At 37.4% G+C, this 18,760-nt stretch overlaps 1 protein-coding gene across 12 annotated transcripts in view; it reads right to left on the reverse strand.

Moving 5' to 3' along the window:
* The window catches only part of LOC134740816 (voltage-dependent L-type calcium channel subunit beta-2), a 276,363-nt gene that overhangs the window by 40,284 nt on the left and 217,319 nt on the right, over positions 1-18,760 (reverse strand). For 9 of the 12 annotated variants that reach the window (XM_063673450.1, XM_063673449.1, XM_063673447.1 and 6 more), the window contains exon 1: positions 8,704-8,931. The exons of the other annotated variants lie outside the window; for them this stretch is intronic. In XM_063673450.1, coding sequence (XP_063529520.1) covers positions 8,704-8,916 — 213 coding nt within the window. In that variant the 5' untranslated portion in view covers positions 8,917-8,931. Of the gene's footprint in view, positions 1-8,703; positions 8,932-18,760 lie in introns of those variants that run through there. 12 annotated transcript variants of the gene reach the window in all.

Here is an 18,760-nt window from a genome sequence, read left to right on the forward strand (position 1 = left end):
CGGGCCGAAGGCCCGACGGCAAAGCGTCAAGGTTTGCGAAGGCCGAAGGCCGAGCTCCGCGTAGGGCCGAAGGCCCGAAGCGTCACACGAGAGGGGGAAGTTGGAGCTTAAACACGACCCAATAGTGAAAATGTCTTAGACGAGCGAAACGGCGGGCCGAAGGCCCGACGCTGAGCTTCGAAACCCAGCGAAGGCCGAAGGCCGAGCTCCGCGTAGGGCCGAAGGCCCGAAGCGTCCCTTACGAATTCCCAAGCACGCGAGGCCGAAGGCCGAGCTGCGGGTATGAAGTGCTCGCATGCGGATCTTTTCTTTCTACCAAAAGTACAACTTTATTACTTTTTTCCATTGGAAAACAAAACTACTGCACCAACAACAACAACACAACAACAACACAACAACAACACAACAACAACAGCACCAACAACAACACCTCAACAACTACAGCACCAAAAACAACAGCACCAAAAACAACTGCACCAAAAACAACACCTCGACAACTACAGCACCAACAACAACAACTACAGCACCAAAACAACAGCACCAAAAACAACAACACCAAAAACAACAGCACAAACAACAACAACACGATGACCGCGGGGCCCTCGGGCCCCGCGCACCGCGCAAAAAACTAGTTTGTTGTTATAGCGGCAACATCATCTGTGAAAATTTCAACTGTCTAGCTATCACTATACAGCCTGGTGATAAAAGAAGTCATGCACCAATAGTTCGGTATTTCAAATTGACGGTAGGCCCAAACAGAGGGGGGGGGGGGGGTGTAGGGGTAGTACAGGTTGGCCCAAAAATACGTTGACAAAGTATGTTTAAGAATATTTTTCTTAATTACTTATCTTTTAAAAAGTGACATAAAAATGTTATCTTCAAAATATTCTCGTTTTAGCTTTGATCATCATCATCATCATAATTTAAGAGCATGGCTCTTGTCGGTGGAGTATGCGCCAGTTTTCTCGGTCCTGGCCCAAAAATACGTTGACAAAGAATGTTTAAGAAAATTTTTCTTAGTTATCTTTTAAACAGTGACATTAAAATGTTATCTTCAAAATATTCTCCTTTTAGCTTTGATATACAAACGCGAAACGTTTGTTAAAATTACCAACAGTACAGTGGGTTGACCTAATTCATCTCGTTCCTCAAAATGACAGCATTTGCATCTATAGGTAATAGCATAGGTAATTTACATTTGACTAGTCTTCGAAAGCTTATTAAGCACATATGCACTAACTATTAGGTAAGTATAAAAAATATAAATTGTAGATGTTGTCCAACCTAACCATGGAACAACATCTCGTGTCTCCGACAGATATCCCGTCTCCCCGAGGTCCTACTCACATCAGAGGTTTGATAGGATTGCTTGAGGAGTTGGGCTGTCAGGACTAAGGGCTGTTGGACTGACAGGTAGTTCATTGAGACGTAAACATTGGAGCGCACGCGCGGACATTAAGATACACAATACCAAAGATAGATATAACTCCGTAATAGATGGATACAGTCTAAGGAAAAAACGTGCCTCGCAAATCAAGAAAATTTGATTCTCGTTCAGAGGGCGCTACTAGTTTTGGCCTACAGTCGTATAGATGGCGTTGACGGTTTCGTTTGTTATTTAACAATTTTAACGCATATCAGTGAAGGAACATGGGTCAAAATCATAAAAATAATTAATGCAAATAAAAAAAATCATTTATCTATATTTAAATACATTCTATCGTATTTTTATAAATCTTCATTTTTAGTTTTAAAGTGTGTCGACAGATGGCAGTGAATTTACTGGGGTTACAAAATTTACTATGACAGTACCGCTCTAGTATAAGTTACTCTATGACAATACATATACTTATGTGCTTAGATGTAATAAATAAATAATAATAATAATATATAAATATTATATGACACTCTTACACAGATTGACTAAGTCCCACGGTAAACCCAAGGAAGCTTATTATGTTATGTTTAAAAACAAGGCTTGTGTTATGGGTACTCAGATAACATAGAAAACACCCATGACTAAGGAACAAATATCTGTGCTCATCACACAAATAAATGCCTTTACCGGGATTCGAACCCAGGACCATCGGCTTCACAGGCAGGAACACCCACTAGGCCAGACCGGTCGTCAAAAGATGTGTCTTTTGGTAGATCTTTTTTTTTTAATTAGCCTACTTTGATGTCCCTCTGCTGGGCAAAGGCCTCCCCTCGTTTTTTCCACTCGACCCTGTCATCGGCATTTTCCCACCATTTGGGGTAGAATGCGTCCAAGTCGTCCCGCCATCTCATTTGCGATCTGCCTGAACCCCGGCCTACGCTGTCTATGGTGTGTGGTGGTAGATCTTATCACGTTGAAAGTTTCAACTTGAAACAAGGCTCACAAATGGTTAGTGAACTCTGTTCACGGTCACCTTAAGGGTAACTTGGTCATTCTTCAGCATTGTCATCAGTCTAACTATGTGTGTACCCCTGTGCTGGACACAGGCCTCTTATTATACAAGGGCTACACGTAGTCCATACGCTCGGCTAATTGGGAATAATACCAGCGTCGGAGTTTGCCTTATTTTCACGCAGTTAAGTAATTTTCCTTGAGCTCATGGTGAAAAGCAAAGTCAAAATAACTAACGCTTACCTACTTATATTTTTGAGTTCCCGTAGAAAGACTAACGCAGATTTTATAAGTAAGTAACTTTGAATTTGTCTAGACATTGCAGGTTTGTTCACAATGAAAACCAGTCAAACAGCAAATGAATTTGAGTGTTTTGTGTAGATTTAAAAAAATTAATAGGCTGCTCAAATACTAGAGTATACACGTAAAGTAAGATGCAGGCCTATTTGTGGTATTTTCTACAAAAAGGGACCTTATTGTCGATGGCGCTTACGCCATTATTAACGATGCTCCGATATAAATACAATGCCGCGCGACGCTGTGCGGCGTAAGCGCCATAGACAATAAGGTCCCTTTTCATAGAGAATGCCCCATTTATGCTTTGTATGACTAACTGTGTGGGATGTAAATAGATGCTGATAATGATGAGTGGCAGGTAATTAATAAATAGTGGAATATGAGCCATGACGCAATGGCTTACGTTAAAAGTTGGCTTTAAAGTAAATTCCTTCTTCTACTTCTGGTACAATACAAACCTATTACATAAGCCATGAATATACAACACCAACAAATTGCATTGCGTTCAGAACACGTCTATAAAATCAAAACAACATCGAATTCAATTTCAAGCTACAACCATTTTAGACTTTATTTACACCATTCAAATTTGATATTTGAACGACACAACTTGATTTGTTACAATGTACTAACAGCAACATATATTTGACTTAATAGTTAGATGTAGACCTTATCTCCTTATAATAAGGTTTACGAAAGGACAGAAAACTGTCGAAGATTGTTAGCCAGCATACGTACGGAAGTCGTAGTGGGTTTTACTGCCCTATTTCACACTAGTTGTAGTGAAATAGTTCCCTTCAATATACTTGTGTAGTGAATCAGCTATGCGATTGGATGACTCATAATGTAAAGTTGTGCTTTTACTGGAATAACTGTGGTATTTTAAATAATGCTGTAATGATTATGAACATTTTAAATCAAAGAACCGCTATGAGAATTCAGGGGGCCTAACAGCCATGATGAATACGTTTGGCTTTTGTCAATAAATAGTACGACTGTTATCTTGACTATTGGGCCCCCAGGTAAGCTTAAGTGAGAATGGGATGGGAACGATTTAAAGCCACTAAAACATTTTAAGACTAACACCAATGACTATAACGACAGTGTAAGATGCACAGACCTGTGAAGCATACATACAAATAAGCAATGTTTCTTTTAGATTGAAGGTTTTTGCTTTTTAATCTAAGAAACTGAATTTTTTCCGTCCTACTTCACCTACCATACCATGGAGTTATCACCGTCCGAGCGCGAGTTCATTACTACCTCTATTATCTATAATGTTTATACTTATACCTGTTCGGTAAATAGGGATGGGTCAGAAGCCCTGGTAACGCGGCTGCTACTGCCTAGTCTTAATTGATAGTATTTCGTTAAGGTACCTTTCAGTCAATATAACATTGAAAGGATATTTGTGGTTAAATTATTGCCATCTGCACTTAGTATGTAGTTACCTAGTGGATTATTACGTACATACTGTTACAAATAATCTTGGTATTTCAAACCGCACAGTAAACATAATCGGAATGTAAGTCGTAAATTCCACCGGGCATGATTAGCGACCTTGCCTTGATTTATCCGCATATTGTTTTATAATTAGCTCAATCTGACGGAGTTTCCCCGCGACAGTGATGGCATCCTGAGACGATCAAGCACATACGATGAAAGTCATAATAGACCATTTTAGATCTCGATTGATGTGATTTACTAGCTCAATTTTGGTAAATTTTGACAGACGGTGACGCCAATCGATTAATCGTATCGCTATGTTATTGAATATTGACAATCATTTCTTATTGTTATACATTTTTGTTTTCACCTCAGCAGCTCGAACAAGCCTACTTTCGTGTGAAAGTGCGACTTTCCTCACTCCAGGGAGTGAAACAATGTAGCTTTTTAATTTAGTGAAGGCCAAGAACTTCATACTTTTATTACATTTTTTTTATGGTACGGTACGGTACGGTACTTTTTTTCTGTTTATTCTGTGTAATTCGAAATACATTTTAACCTTTAATATGTTCTCACTACTGAGGTGAAAAATTATGTGTGCAACACGAGAGCAAAGTTATTTTACATCTCGTGTTTTTGAGTCCCTCGCTACGCTCAAGATTCTACCTTAGAATCACTCGCTTCGCTCGTGGTTCAATTATAGAATCTTTCGCTTTCTCGGGACTCAAAATAAACACTCGCAAGAAAAACCAACTTTCCTCTATTGTTGCACAAATAACTATTTCCCTTTGGCAAAACATTGAACCATAGATTGAATTTGCATATTGCTGGCTGAGTAGAACCGTGGCCGCTGGGGCAAGAAAGGTTCTTGAGCGGCGTGGCTGCTGATATAAAGAGCGTGGAGACTTAAGGGCTGTAATAAATGGCATTATGCAGCTGACAAATCATATCCGTAACAATTTGATAACAAGAAATTACTGTATGAATAGATCTTCATGCTGCATGCATGCGTGGCCTTGTTTTTCAGATCACTTTCTATGAGTTTTACCAAAATTGTACTGAAGATTTATCAATAAGAAAAATAGGACGCAACCAGCAGAACGATAGGTTTGTAATATATTATACTACAAACCTCTCGTGCTTAATATAATCCAACATAAGCGGATCATATGGCAATGGCGATATCATGCGAAATTTAAATTTAAATATGTTATGCAACTAGGCATCTGAAAAAGCGTGAATGATGGATAAAGCGTCATGATAGTGGACAATTCTTAAGAAGCAAAGACATCAAGTGTAGAAGTGGAAACGCATGGATAAATCATGCAGGGATTCATAAACATTCATTTTGCAAGTCAAGGTTGCTAATAAACGCAATAATGACTGTCGTACTTGTGTCTGCTTCTTGTTCATTTGTTTATGCGTGAGACGAGAAGCATGCAATATGTATTACCGTCATACCATACGACATTGGCGCCTAATCAATGAAGATGTACCTATCCTACTGCCACAGACCCTAAGATAAATGACTTTCATTTAGTGAAATTCGTAGCAAAGCACGTAAGTATCTATTTCTTACTTTCAATTTCTGCTGTAGCGTTAAGTAATCAATTATTATTATTCAAATAAAAGTAAAACTAAAAGTAACTATGAATAACAACTTATAAATAAAAAAAAAATAAAAAAACAAAACTACTCTTAATTAAAAAACATCTAAATAAGGCCCCCGCGGCATTGTGCCAAAGATGCTGGCAGCATTCCCTCGCTGAATGGCAATACTTATGCGCTGCGAGAGAAAGCCGCCAGCTCAGCGTTAAGTTGGAATATTTGGGTTGGGCCGCGAGTGGTGGTGCGAAACACATGTCAAACTAGCTGTTGTCCGCGACTTCGTACGCGTGGATTTGTATGTTGGTGGTTATATATTTTAAATGAGTATAGAACATTATGCAGCAAAAGATAACAGTAGGGACGGTAAATCATTTGTTAATAATTATATTCACGAAGTACGAAGTTTCAAGCCCCTATCTGAAAAAAATTGTTCTCGATATAATCCCTCTCAACACTTAGATTTTCAAGTCCACTATTTAAAAAAAATGTTCGCTCCCGCTGCAAACTTTATTAATACAAACTTTTGAAACACGGTGCAATCAGTTTTCGTCTATTTTAATATAAAACCCTTTTCAACGTATCAGCATTGCGATACAGCGGGGAAATGCCGCCAGCATCCTTGGTACAATGCCTCAAGGGCCTATTTTAGATTTAAGCTAGTTATTAATTTCGTTTACGTAGTACCACTGTATATATCTTGTATGTAAATAAATGTTTCCACATGCCCTTTTACCAAGTTTCATGTTCCTAGCTAAAACGAAAACTTGTACTACATATAAACTTACATCCCCTTTTTAACACCCTTAGGGCTAGAATTATTAAGAACGTTGAAATAACTTTTTTTGTAATATTATACAATGCCTTTCTAAGAAGTTTCAATAAGCATTTGTAATGGATTCAAACTTTCAACCCCTTCTTAACCCTTTCAGGGGATGAATATTTAAAAACGCTTAAATTACTTTTCTTGTATTCTAATAATATGCCTTTATACAAAGACTGAAGTCCTGTACTCAAAAAAAGATTTGATCTCCATACAAACTTTCAACCTCTTTTTTACCACCTTGGGGGATGAATTTTCAAAAATGCTGAAATAAGTTTTTTTTCCCTTTTAATTAAATACCTTTCTACGAAGTTTCAAGTACCTAGCTTAAAATAAAATTAGGACCCCTACAAATTTTTTAACCACTTTAAAAACGCTAAAATACTTTTCTTGTATTCTAATAAATATGCCTTTAAGTCCCGCACTCAAAGAAATGTTTGATCTCCATACAAACTTTCAGCCCCCTTTTTTATCACTTTGGGGGATGAATTTTCATAACGCTAAAATCAGTTTTCTACTCTTTTAATGATATACCTTTTTACGAAGTTTCTAATTCCTAGCTTAAAATAAAATTTGAATCCTATACAAACTTTCAAACCCTTTTCAACCCCTTTCAGGGGTGAATTTTTAAAATCGCTGAAATTACTTTTCTTCTATGCTAATAATATACCTTTATACAAAGATTCCAGTCCCGTTCCAGTTGATCTCCATACAAACTTTCAACCCCCTTTTCACCACCTTAGGGGATGAATTTTTAAAAACGCTGAAATTAGTTTTCTTGTATTTTAATAATATATCTTTTAACGAAGTTTCAAAATGGCTGGGCGTTGATTTAAGTGAGTCAGTCAGTCAGGACTTTTACGTTTATATATATAGATTTTGTGACAATTGTCTCACCTACTGTCACTGTCACCGATGTGAAATTGGGGCCAGTTAATAAAATAACTATTTGAGGCATATTTGAGGAATTAGGACTGACAGGGGCTAATTCCTTAAATATACCTCACATTTGTGCTGTTTTAGCTCACTCGAGCAACATACTGGACGCATGATGTCATTGTAATAGATTCGGACAAACACTCCATTGTGATTGGCCAATAAAAACGATGCAAATAGTTTTATGTACAGTCGCAAGTATTGTTTATTTTATTTTAAACTTTATTGCACATAAAAGTGTACAACAGGCGGACTTAATGCCATTATAGGCATTCTCTACCAGTCAACCATAGGGCTAAACAGAAAAGCGTCAAGCGTAATGTTCCGTTAGTGTTTATATTACTATAAAGCGTTCAAGTGTTAACACTTAAGGCGTGGCTTCTTATTCCGGTAGAACAACAAATAAGTCCGTTTAGAACACTACGAGAAATATAATCATGTTGCTTTGAAAACACCCAAATCACCATACATGTCTTTAAAAATTGAGGAGTTCCCTCAATTCCTCAGGGATCACATCATCAGATCAGAACCAGATTAATATGGGACCAACTTGGAAGTAGCTCCTTTCGAAGAAAAAAGAATTACTCAAATCGGACCACGGGTCTCGGAGTAATCGGTAAACATACATAAAAAATAGCCCCAATCGAATACAGAACCTCCTCCTTCTATGAAATTGAAGTCGGTTAAAAACTAGTCAACATTCTGCATGTAGGTACAAAACATAACTTCAGAAAAAAACTGAAATAGAACTCGTATGAGGACTAATACAGTAGTTTTCGCTTGTGTCTAAACAATGGGTGGATGTAATTCAATAGAGGCAAAATAAGGATCTAAATCCTAGTAAAACTTCTTAGTTCTAGCTTTCAAGAGACCAAGACAACTGAGGGCATTGAGGCTTATGTCTGTATTCAATGTAAAAACAAAGAACATTGCAGAACATCACGGACAACATGTTGGTCTGTTTCAGTCCCTAAACGGTCACCACATTTAATCGTGTACAACCAAGCATATGTTCCACTCCCTTTACAAAACGTCGCATGTGAACCTAAACATGCATACACTTAGGCTTTTTTATCCAAGGGCACCCTACAGCTTTACACGCGATTATCAATACCGATAAGTACTACGTAAACAATACATACCGACCTTAGGCCTAACTATTAATACACTAAAGATCACAAACACAACAGACACTATGCGCGCGCACCTGCGTGAACAACTTGTTGTATCCATGGCCTTGGTTATAGATCATCCGGCATGGCGGCGGTTGGTGGCCACTGCGGACCACCAGCGGGATGGCGTCGGGGTCGGCCGTGGTGCACGCGCGGCGGCGCGCGAGGCCGCGGGCGAACAAGCCCGACACTGGCGCCCGAACCGCCCCGACGCCGGCGGTGAATGGGTGCGCGCGCACCCGGTTCATCAACCGTACGCCAAGATTAAACGATTACTGGAGTGACAACTAGGTCACCTTAGATAGCGTGTACAACTGTACGTGTACGCAAATGTCATTAATACGCACTTTTTGGAAAAAAAAACCGAAAAGGGGAAGCCAAAGGGAAGAACGCATCTAATACCAAACGCACTTTGGTTGCTACTTGCTAGCTGATTAGCTAAAATGAAATGTTGACAGTTGCCAACCCCATTGGGTTCCTTATCTAGTAAAATTTGCCAACTGTATCCGTTGCTGGTTGCAGAACGTAATATAGAGAACAATGAATACATAGAGTATACCTGCTTCATCATGTTCAATAAGTATTTGCTTAGTTTTTTATAAGCGACTGTTAGTGATTACCTTTCATATTATTGTTGTGCTCATATAAAAAATAAAAAAAAATATTCAATATAAGCATATAAGTGTTGGCCAAGCGCGCACTACGATTTTGATTTTTGCGAAACGATTTTAAAATCGCGATGTAATATATTTTTTTTGTCATATATGCGCGCACTGACATCCATACTAATATTATAAATGCGAAAGTCTGTCTGTCTGTCTGTGTGTTCCCTCTTCACGCTTAAACCGCTGAATCGATTTAGATGAAATTTGGCATAGAGATAGGATAGTTTTTATCCCGAAAATCATCCCTTAAGAAAGTAAAAAGCGGGGTGGAATTGAGATAATTAATGAAGTGTCTGCTAATTTGTGTGCATAATATGCTCAAATTGAATAATTGCTATAAGATTTTCTCCAGGCGCTATTCTTACTCTAGCGGGGGTTACTAAGTCCACGCAGACGAAGTCGCGGGCAAAAGCTAGTATTATTATAAACACATACGTTGCATTTCTGCGACAAAATTATCGCGCGACAAAAAATCGTAGTCGTAGTCGTTTTAGAATCTTTTTCAGTCTTTCCTAACTACACACTAATAGAGAAATGTCACTTTAACAGCTAACAGATAAAACCCATAACATTTTCAGAATAAGGAATTAAAATTAGAACAGGGCTCGTAATCAATTCTTAACTTATCTGTTAGTTCTTCAGGGTTTTCAATATTTTTTTACCCACCTACAAGAAGGACTTTACATTTCTTAATTTAGGAATAAAATCTTTCACTTTGGCTGCAGACAGTGACAAAACCGGACTCCCAAGTCAAAACATTATCCTTGGTTAACAATTGTTAAACATATTCCTATCCGTGACGAAAAAATAGGTCAAACAAATCAGGTTCATTGAAGCGTATCCTTGCGAGTTCCATTGATTTATATCATACAGTCGCCATCGGATACATCGGAGCAGCCGAGATGCTCAAAAATATCTGAACACGCACTCTAGCGCCTTGACAATAGAGGCGTGTTCAGATATTTGTGAGCACTTTGGCCGCCCCGATATATCAGATGGCGACTATCGTACGTATACAGTTATTGAGACGCATCATTGCCCGGATATATGGGTGATAATGATAATACGCGGGATGTTTGGGCGGTGGCAACTATCGTAAAATTGAAGTAAATTGAATAATTTATGGGTGCTTTGAAAGAAAATTTTGAGAAAAGTAAATGAATGTATAGATTTTTGCATTTAAAACGTAGGTTTAATAAGAATATGACCAAATTTTGTAAATAAGTAAGTTCATATAGTTATCCTAGGAAAAACCTTGTTTCCTGGCTGACTGGGGCATCAAAGGCTTTCCATTCTGCACGATAAAAATGATAATGATGTGAAATGTCTACAGAAGGATATTCACTTCTGTGTTACAGTAGTGATAGGATTCTAGGACTCAATCTGTCAATAATAGGTATCGACATAATTAACTTTCTCTTCTTAACTCTTTCTACAGAAAAACTACTAGCCTATTAACACTTGCAACCTTGTACTTGCCATATGAGACTGTCTCGATACTCTTAAACACCTCCTGCAACGTTAATGAGAGATGGACCCAAGAATGGAACGAGAACTTGTCCACCAATAAGGAAAAACATCAACCCTTTAGAAAAACCTGCAGGTTTCACACTACCCAGATTAGGTTGGTGCCAGTTAAATCGTCTACGAACGGGTTGGGGTAGAAGTCGAGAGTTTCTGCACAGATGCGGCTGGAGAGAGTCGCCAGCATGCAAATGCGGAGCTGCGGTGCAAAGTATAGACCATATTATCCGCGAATGTCCACTCACCAAATACCAGGGCAACCCAGTGGACTTGTTCACCCTAGACAAAAATGTCACACAATGGATCCAGCAATTGGGCGTACTGCTATAATAGATATACCTGTTACCCACTATAAGTTAGTAAATAAAGTCATTATTGAGCAATTAGGTCATAATACCGCGGGCCAGGAAAGATTTTCATAACCAATCGCCTCCCGGGCGAAAACTCGTATAGTGGTTAATGGCTATGTATGATGAACCCTTGTGAACGTCAGCTGCCGCTTCGTTGGTGGGTTGAGGAAAGCCGGCAAATAGTCTATAAAAAAAAATTTGTCATCGCCTCCCGCTTGATACTTTGTCAGATGATAGTTTAGATGCTATTGTAAATAAACAAAATCGTCAGCCGATTGTATTGCGGTGGAAAGACCGTGATACGCGTTTCGGTGACTGCCATTCTTCAACCCACCAACGGAGCGGCAGCTCACGTTCACGAGGGTTCATCATACATAGCCGTTAACCGCTATACGAGTTTTCGCCCGGGAGGCGATGACTGACGAAATTTGTGCCTGGCTCGCGGTCTATAACCGCTCGCTCGCTAGTTAATTTATACATATTAAGTTGAATACAGTGAAATCTGACTTGGATCACGAGCAATCATTTATTATAGACATTTCAAATGGGCACAAAAATAGAATATACAGACTGGCGGGTCAAACCTTCCGAAATAGCTCTCCAAATTAAGGCTGCCTTCAATTTATAGCTCAGACCTGGGTCGGGGCGGCCAGATTTGGCATCATCGGCATCGTTAACCCGTGGCGCGCCCTCTTGTATCACACATCACACGTGTGATACTAACTTCATACCAAAGACAGATATAACTCCGTAATAGATGGATACAGTCTAAGGAAAAAACGTGCCTCGCAAAATCAAGAAAATTTGATTATCGATCAGATGGCGCCACTACCTTTGGCCTACTCTCGGATAGATAGTGTTGACGGTTTTGTTTGTTATTAACAATTTTAACGCATATCAGTGAAAGAACATGGGTCAAAATCATATAAAAATAATTAATGCAAATAAAAAAAAACATTTGTCCATATATAAATACATTTCATCGTATTTTATACATCTTCATTTTTAGTTTTAATCGTGTCGATAGATGGCAGTGAATTTACTGTGGTTACAAAATTTACTATGACAGTACCGCTCTATCCTATTATATCCTCTTTGCTCCTTACTAATATGATACTGCGTCGCTTAACGGGCACAGAATATATAATAGCCATGGAGACTATATAAAGGAGTCAAATCTCTATGTATGAAAAGTGTCCATCAAAAAACAGTAATTAGGCGGCGCCACTATACACCGAAATACTACCAAAAACAAACTACGTAATTTGGTCGGGTTATTTCACGGCGGAACCCATTGTATTACAATTTGCCAAAACATCGGTAGGCCGCTCCAAATTATAACTTTACCGCAGCAATGTAAACTACTTTTTACTAAAAACTGTTTTTTACAGTATTGCGTATATAGGTACTACAAAAACGCTGCTGCAAATTTAAACTTTTTACTGCAGAAAGGTTTGTAAACGACTTTTAAAAAGTGGTTTTTGTAATATTTGGACCACACTTTGACAGGTAAATAGGGGTATATTCTGCCGCCTTAAGGAGAAAAACCATAAGTGACAATTTTTGCGAAATTGAGTTATTGACACCCTCGAAATCAGGAAGAAAAATGTGATTTTTCTATCTAGCAGTTATTTCTTTATCTCTAACAGGTCAAGATTTAGACAAGCATAACTACACGCCATTTTGGTAAAGTTAGTTCCTTTTTGAGAAAGAAAAAGCATAAGTATATATTCATAGACAGAAAAGTACTAAAGTGACGACTTGTGTTTTTTTCCCCTTTTGTGTTGAATTTAAGCCCAACATCTATTTCATAAGAAGAAAAACCATAGTTTAGTATTACATAAAATTTCTATGTAAAAAACCCTTAAGTTGACAAAAATGTTCATTTTTGTTAATAAAAAAATATTATTAGCCATAACTCTTGGAACCTAAAAAAACATAAGTTGCACGTTATGTTTTTTCTGTCTCGTATGACTCTTCCTTATGCTTTTTCTGCTTAGTGTCGATTTCAAAAACAGTGAACTTGTGGTTTATTTCTTAAACATTGTTGTCAGTTATGCTTTATCAGGCTAGTAGGTAGTCCCCCTCCGGTCTCCTCAAAGACAGATTTCGGGCGGTTCACTTGGCGCGCGCGGCTTGATCGGTTTTTTTCCTTTGGAAAAGGTTGCGAGTACGACGCAGTACGCACGTATTAATACTCCTGCCTATTTTGAAAAACATGAGAAGTGTTAACGTGTATTGGTGTACCGCATTCTGTTTAAACCTTAGATTTTAATACAAAAGGACATTTTTGCAGGTAAAAATTTTGGCTTGGCATTTGGTTTCAGTTTTAGGGTTATATTTGCCTTTTTAAAACTACCCCAGCCTGGTTCAAATACAAAAGAGCTCTTTTTTCATTTTCTCTAGATACGCTGTTTAGCTGTTTAGTTGGAACATCTAGACACGCGGCAGCGTGTCCAGCCAAGTTAAAAGAAAAAGCAGCAACCGTGTGTAATATTACACGAACCATTTCGAGCTACTTTTGACCCCTTCATAACTTGAAACCTTTATATAACCTGCACATATGAAAATTAGCACATTTATTCAAGCCCCTTAGCTTGTCTAGAATACGAAATTTGGGTTGGTTATATTTGGAGCACCTAATGACAATGTGTCAGAAACGTTACTATTTAATTTTGTTATCAAGAGAGAGACCTTTTTTTCTTCCGAATTGTCATGTAATAACCTGTAATTATAACAATTCAGATGTTCCTCGTAACTCCTCCAATTAGCTCCATGCATGAATTTATTTTTATTTTTGGATTCATAATTTATATCGTTGGAACACCGGAAATGATAAAAATACTTTTGTAAACCTTAACATTATTTTATTAAAAAATATTTAAAATGTTGAAAATTTTTGAGCGGTTGAAACGCTCATAATTTTTGGCGCGAATTCGACAGAGCGTGATGACGTCACACGTTGGGCGGCCCAACTGACGTTTGCTACTAATGACACTAATCTGTCGAACGCGTGACGTCACGTGGCATTTCGAGCGTTTCGCTCACTAGCTTATCGCGGGCAAATTTTTGTACTTTTTATTTATAATTTTAAGTAATTAAATGGTAATTTAAAAACGGAAATGCATTTGTAACATGATATAACGGTAACAAACATCCGAATAAAACATATTTCGTTCAAATATAAACTTCATGCATGAGGCTAATTCCCACCACTAAATTTTTCTAAACTCGTAATAGGGAGCATGACTGGTGTGACATCTTAATGTTTTTGGTTTTTTCTTATTCTGGAAGCAATTTTCGTAAGTCGACGATACTCGGATTTGAGCCTGGCGATGATCGTAATTGTTTTATGAGTTGCGATAATGCATCCTTTGTTAATTCTTGTATTACCACTTGCAATTTTTATTTTAAATTCCTCTAGTAGTGACATTCTCGATCTTTATATTGTACCTCAGTTTCATTACATTATTACCTAACGATCTCTAAAAGCATCTGTACTTAGTGGAATCTAATTGTAATAAATTTGAGTTTTGTATTACATTATTACTATTATCTCAAAGAATTAGTAATTACTTAGTGCAATCAAATTGTGGCTAATTTTAGTTTTGTGTTACATTATTACTCAAAGATCTCTAAAAGTATCTTATTTGTTTTCTTTTAATAAATAATTTTGAGTCCTCATCGTATTGTTATGAATTCCTTTAACGAGATAAATCATAATTTGATTACTTTAACTAAGCAAAAAAACCACAAATTACCCAATTGTGCTTTTTCAGCTTCTAGATCGATTCGTAACATAAGCACAACTGTGTACTTGTGCTTTTATTTCTTAGACATCGTAGTGCAAAACTAACACAAAAAACATAAGTACGCACTTATGTCATTTAATCTTAGTAAAGATATTTTTATTCTATTTGTTTTACGAGGTAGTAACAATTTTTTCTAAATAACTTATTTAAATAAATAGATAAGCGAATAAATTATAATGCATAAAAATTCTACACTATTACTTTGTTCATCAACAAAAGTTTCAACTTTGTACTTAGAATTTAACCTATTTGAACAGGAGCGCAAAGTTTTTTGGCTTTTTCTCGAAACTTACTTTTTGTCAGTTATGGTTTTTTTCCTTGAGACGGCAGTATTGATTTATATAAGGGTTTTTAGCGTTATTATTTATTATGTGTGTTAATGGGTTATGATATTGTACACTTTATATGTATGTATGTATGTATATATAGACTCTTTATTTTACAAAGACAGAACACAAATATGGCACAGAAATAGGCAGTACAAAGCAATGTTGTAATCTCGCAGCATTTTTAGGGTAAAGACGGGACCTTATTACCAAGACTCCGCTGTCTGTCTGTCTGTCCGTCTGTCACCAGGCTATATCTCGTTAACCGTGATAGCTAGACAGTTGAAATTTTAACAGATGTATTTCTGTTGCCGCTATAACAACAAATACTAAAAACAGAATAAAATAAATATTTAAGTGGGGCTCCCATACAACCAACGTGATTGTTTTGCCGTTATTGAGCGTAATGGTACGGAACCCTTCGTGCGCGAGTCCGACTCGCACTTGCCCGGTTTTTTATTTAGGCATATTTATATATGCTTGAATCAAAAAATAAGTAAAAAGTGAATGATTGTTCCACCATACTCTAAATACGCTCCGTGTTCGCCCACACACCATCTCAGTGAGTTTCATCTCCCATCGGCCTTGAGAGGCTGACTCACCGAACTAAAGTCAAACGTGCGAAGGCTCTTAGAGTATATGAGAGTTAAAGGCGCTTACGACACTTATGGCACACCGAACTAAAGCCAAGCAACGTACAAAGTCATTATAGTATTTTATACAATCGTGATATAATAGAGAGCTTTTCAGAAGCTTGCTGAGTTGCTTAAGTTGAAAAGCTTGATTATATCACTATTGTATACAATACTTTTTCTACGAGACAAAAAAATAATACTTTCAACTATAGGTAGTAGAATCATATACTTAAGTAAACAAACCAAAAGTATACAGCTAAGATACGCGAGCTGCCGCGACCCGCGATACATTCATACTCGTACGCGCACCGGCCGCCGGGTCCGGCGCCCCCGGCGGGTTGGTCAACGACACCTCCTCGTAACTCATGAGACCCTGGTACCTGCTCCGCGCTAAATTCAATTTTAAGACAGTTTTCTTCTCGATTTTGGCCACCGTAGCCTATGGAGACTAACAAGCAACGCTAAGCGGTTTTCGTAGGATATGGATGTTACTATATGAAGGGTGTCACGTGCGCGTTTATGACTTATGAAGCAATTGTTGGCCAACCAATCACAAAGCAGATACGACGCAGCAGCGTGTTTAAGTAGACTAATTTGCATTGAATCGAGTCTCCTTAAACAAGAAATATTTTACTGAAATGTATGAAGTTCTATTTTCAAAATTTTTATAATTGACTAAACCGTATCGATAAAATTCTTATGCTTGAGTTGGAAGTGCCATAGACTATTCAACGTTGAAAAGAGTAAGGTTGTAGTGTTGCATGTGAAGTCGTAATACACAGATTATACTCGACGAGTAGAAAAAGAGTATATGCAAGTTATAGGCGCTTACGACATTTTGAGTTGGGCGACACGGTGGCGCCGGCAAACGCCTATAAAACAAGCCCTAATGGGAATTTTTACATACTATAATGCTGTCATATGATGAAAATGAAGAACTTAATAAAAAAAATAGTGCGTGGAGTCCCTCCGCGCGAAAGAAGTGAAACTAGCATCAATTGCCCTACTTTCGGGAAATTACCCTATTTAACTTACTGGTCACACTTGTTTCGTAGTTTGATAATTTATAAAAATTTGAGCGTAAACATAGTTATGTTCGCCTGGTACATGTATGTATTCAAACAAGTATACACACAGAGAGAGCGAGCGAAAGTTAACTTTAGTTTAGTTAGGTTTAGTAATAGAGTATAAAATTAAATTATCTATGGTAGCGTTAAACGTTTAACGCAACCTTGTTGGAAGTCGCATTAGAAGTTTCACTTCAATAAAATAATGTCCTCATCGGCGTGTCCGAGGACGGCGACTCCAACTGTTTTTAATGGGGAACTTGGAACGCTCTAATGTGGCTTGAGAAGCCAAACTTGGTTTTGAACATACAATGTAATCGCAATGGAGCTGGCCGGCAGAGTTGCAGGTGTAGGAACTTAATAGCAAAAAAACCGGTCAAGTGCGATGGTTCCGTACTTTTTAGTATTTGTTGTTATAGTGGCAACAGAAAATTCGCGGCTGTGAAAATTTCAACTGTCTAGCTATCACGGTTCATGAGATACAGCCTGGTGACAGACAGACAGACGGACAGACTGACAGCGGAGTCTTAGTAATAGGGTCCCGTTTTTATCATTTGGGTACGGAACCCTAAAAATGTGTCAAACTGTTTTTGTGAATAATCAGTAATCACTTATTTCACGGAAAATTTCACATTTTTAACGGTTTTTTTCCTTAAGGGGCTACCTGAGGTTTTCATCGATTTTTGACAAGTTTTGAATCGTATCTCCTATATAATTATACGACAAGCGGCTATCGGTTCTTCAATCTTTTATCTCCATTTTTGTCTACCGGATTGTGAAAAAAATGAATACTTATTTATTTGTGATTGTTTTAAACATTGTCTAAAAAAACACTTTTTTCGTATCTCGATTGCTGTGAAAGATCTTACTTATACGAAATCTACATATTTGGGTTCGTCTTAGACGTCTCTAAAAATTTGTCTAAGGTTTTAATTTTAAACTAATTAACACAAAAGTTATAGCCAGAAAACCAGTTTTTTGGCCTAAACTTGTTCAAATTTGATGCCAAATATTTCGAAAACAATGAACTTTGAAGTAAATATGGGATACTATATTGCTAAAATCCGTTGCTGTTAATATGATAAGCTACAAAAAACATTAGAAAACTAAGGGATTCAAATCGAAGGTCATTGGGGCATGGGATCCCCTTAAAGAACAAAATTAGATAAAACATTGAAGAATTATAACCTAGTTATCATAAGGGTGCAATCATACTTAATGTTATGACGTTCTTAATGTGACCGTGGCCTTATGTGCAATCGACAATGTTCTTCATCAATTCTCATCTACTCAAAGGTTAACTAGAAGAAATCCCTTAAAGGGATAATTTCGCCTTTGTACTGCCTATTTCTGTGTCATATTTGTGTTCTGTGTTTTGTACAATAAAGAGTTTATACATACATACATACATACATACATACATACATACATACATACATACATACATACATACAATGTTTGCATGCGGCGAACAACCCAGTGTGATTGCACTATAAACCTTTACTGACCCTTACGCCTTAAATAATGAAAATTAATAAAATTTGCTTTTGTTTAAAAAACTCAAGTGCTTAGGTAAAATATGCATGCTTTTATTTTACAGTATGGGCCAAATACTGTAAAAAAAACACTCAAGTCACACACCATAATTGTGGTATTTTCTATAAAAAGGGACCTTATTGTCGATGGCGCTTACACCATTATTAACGATGCTCC

Source organism: Cydia strobilella, chromosome 4, assembly GCF_947568885.1.
Source record: "Cydia strobilella chromosome 4, ilCydStro3.1, whole genome shotgun sequence".
Classification (NCBI taxonomy): domain Eukaryota; kingdom Metazoa; phylum Arthropoda; class Insecta; order Lepidoptera; family Tortricidae; genus Cydia; species Cydia strobilella.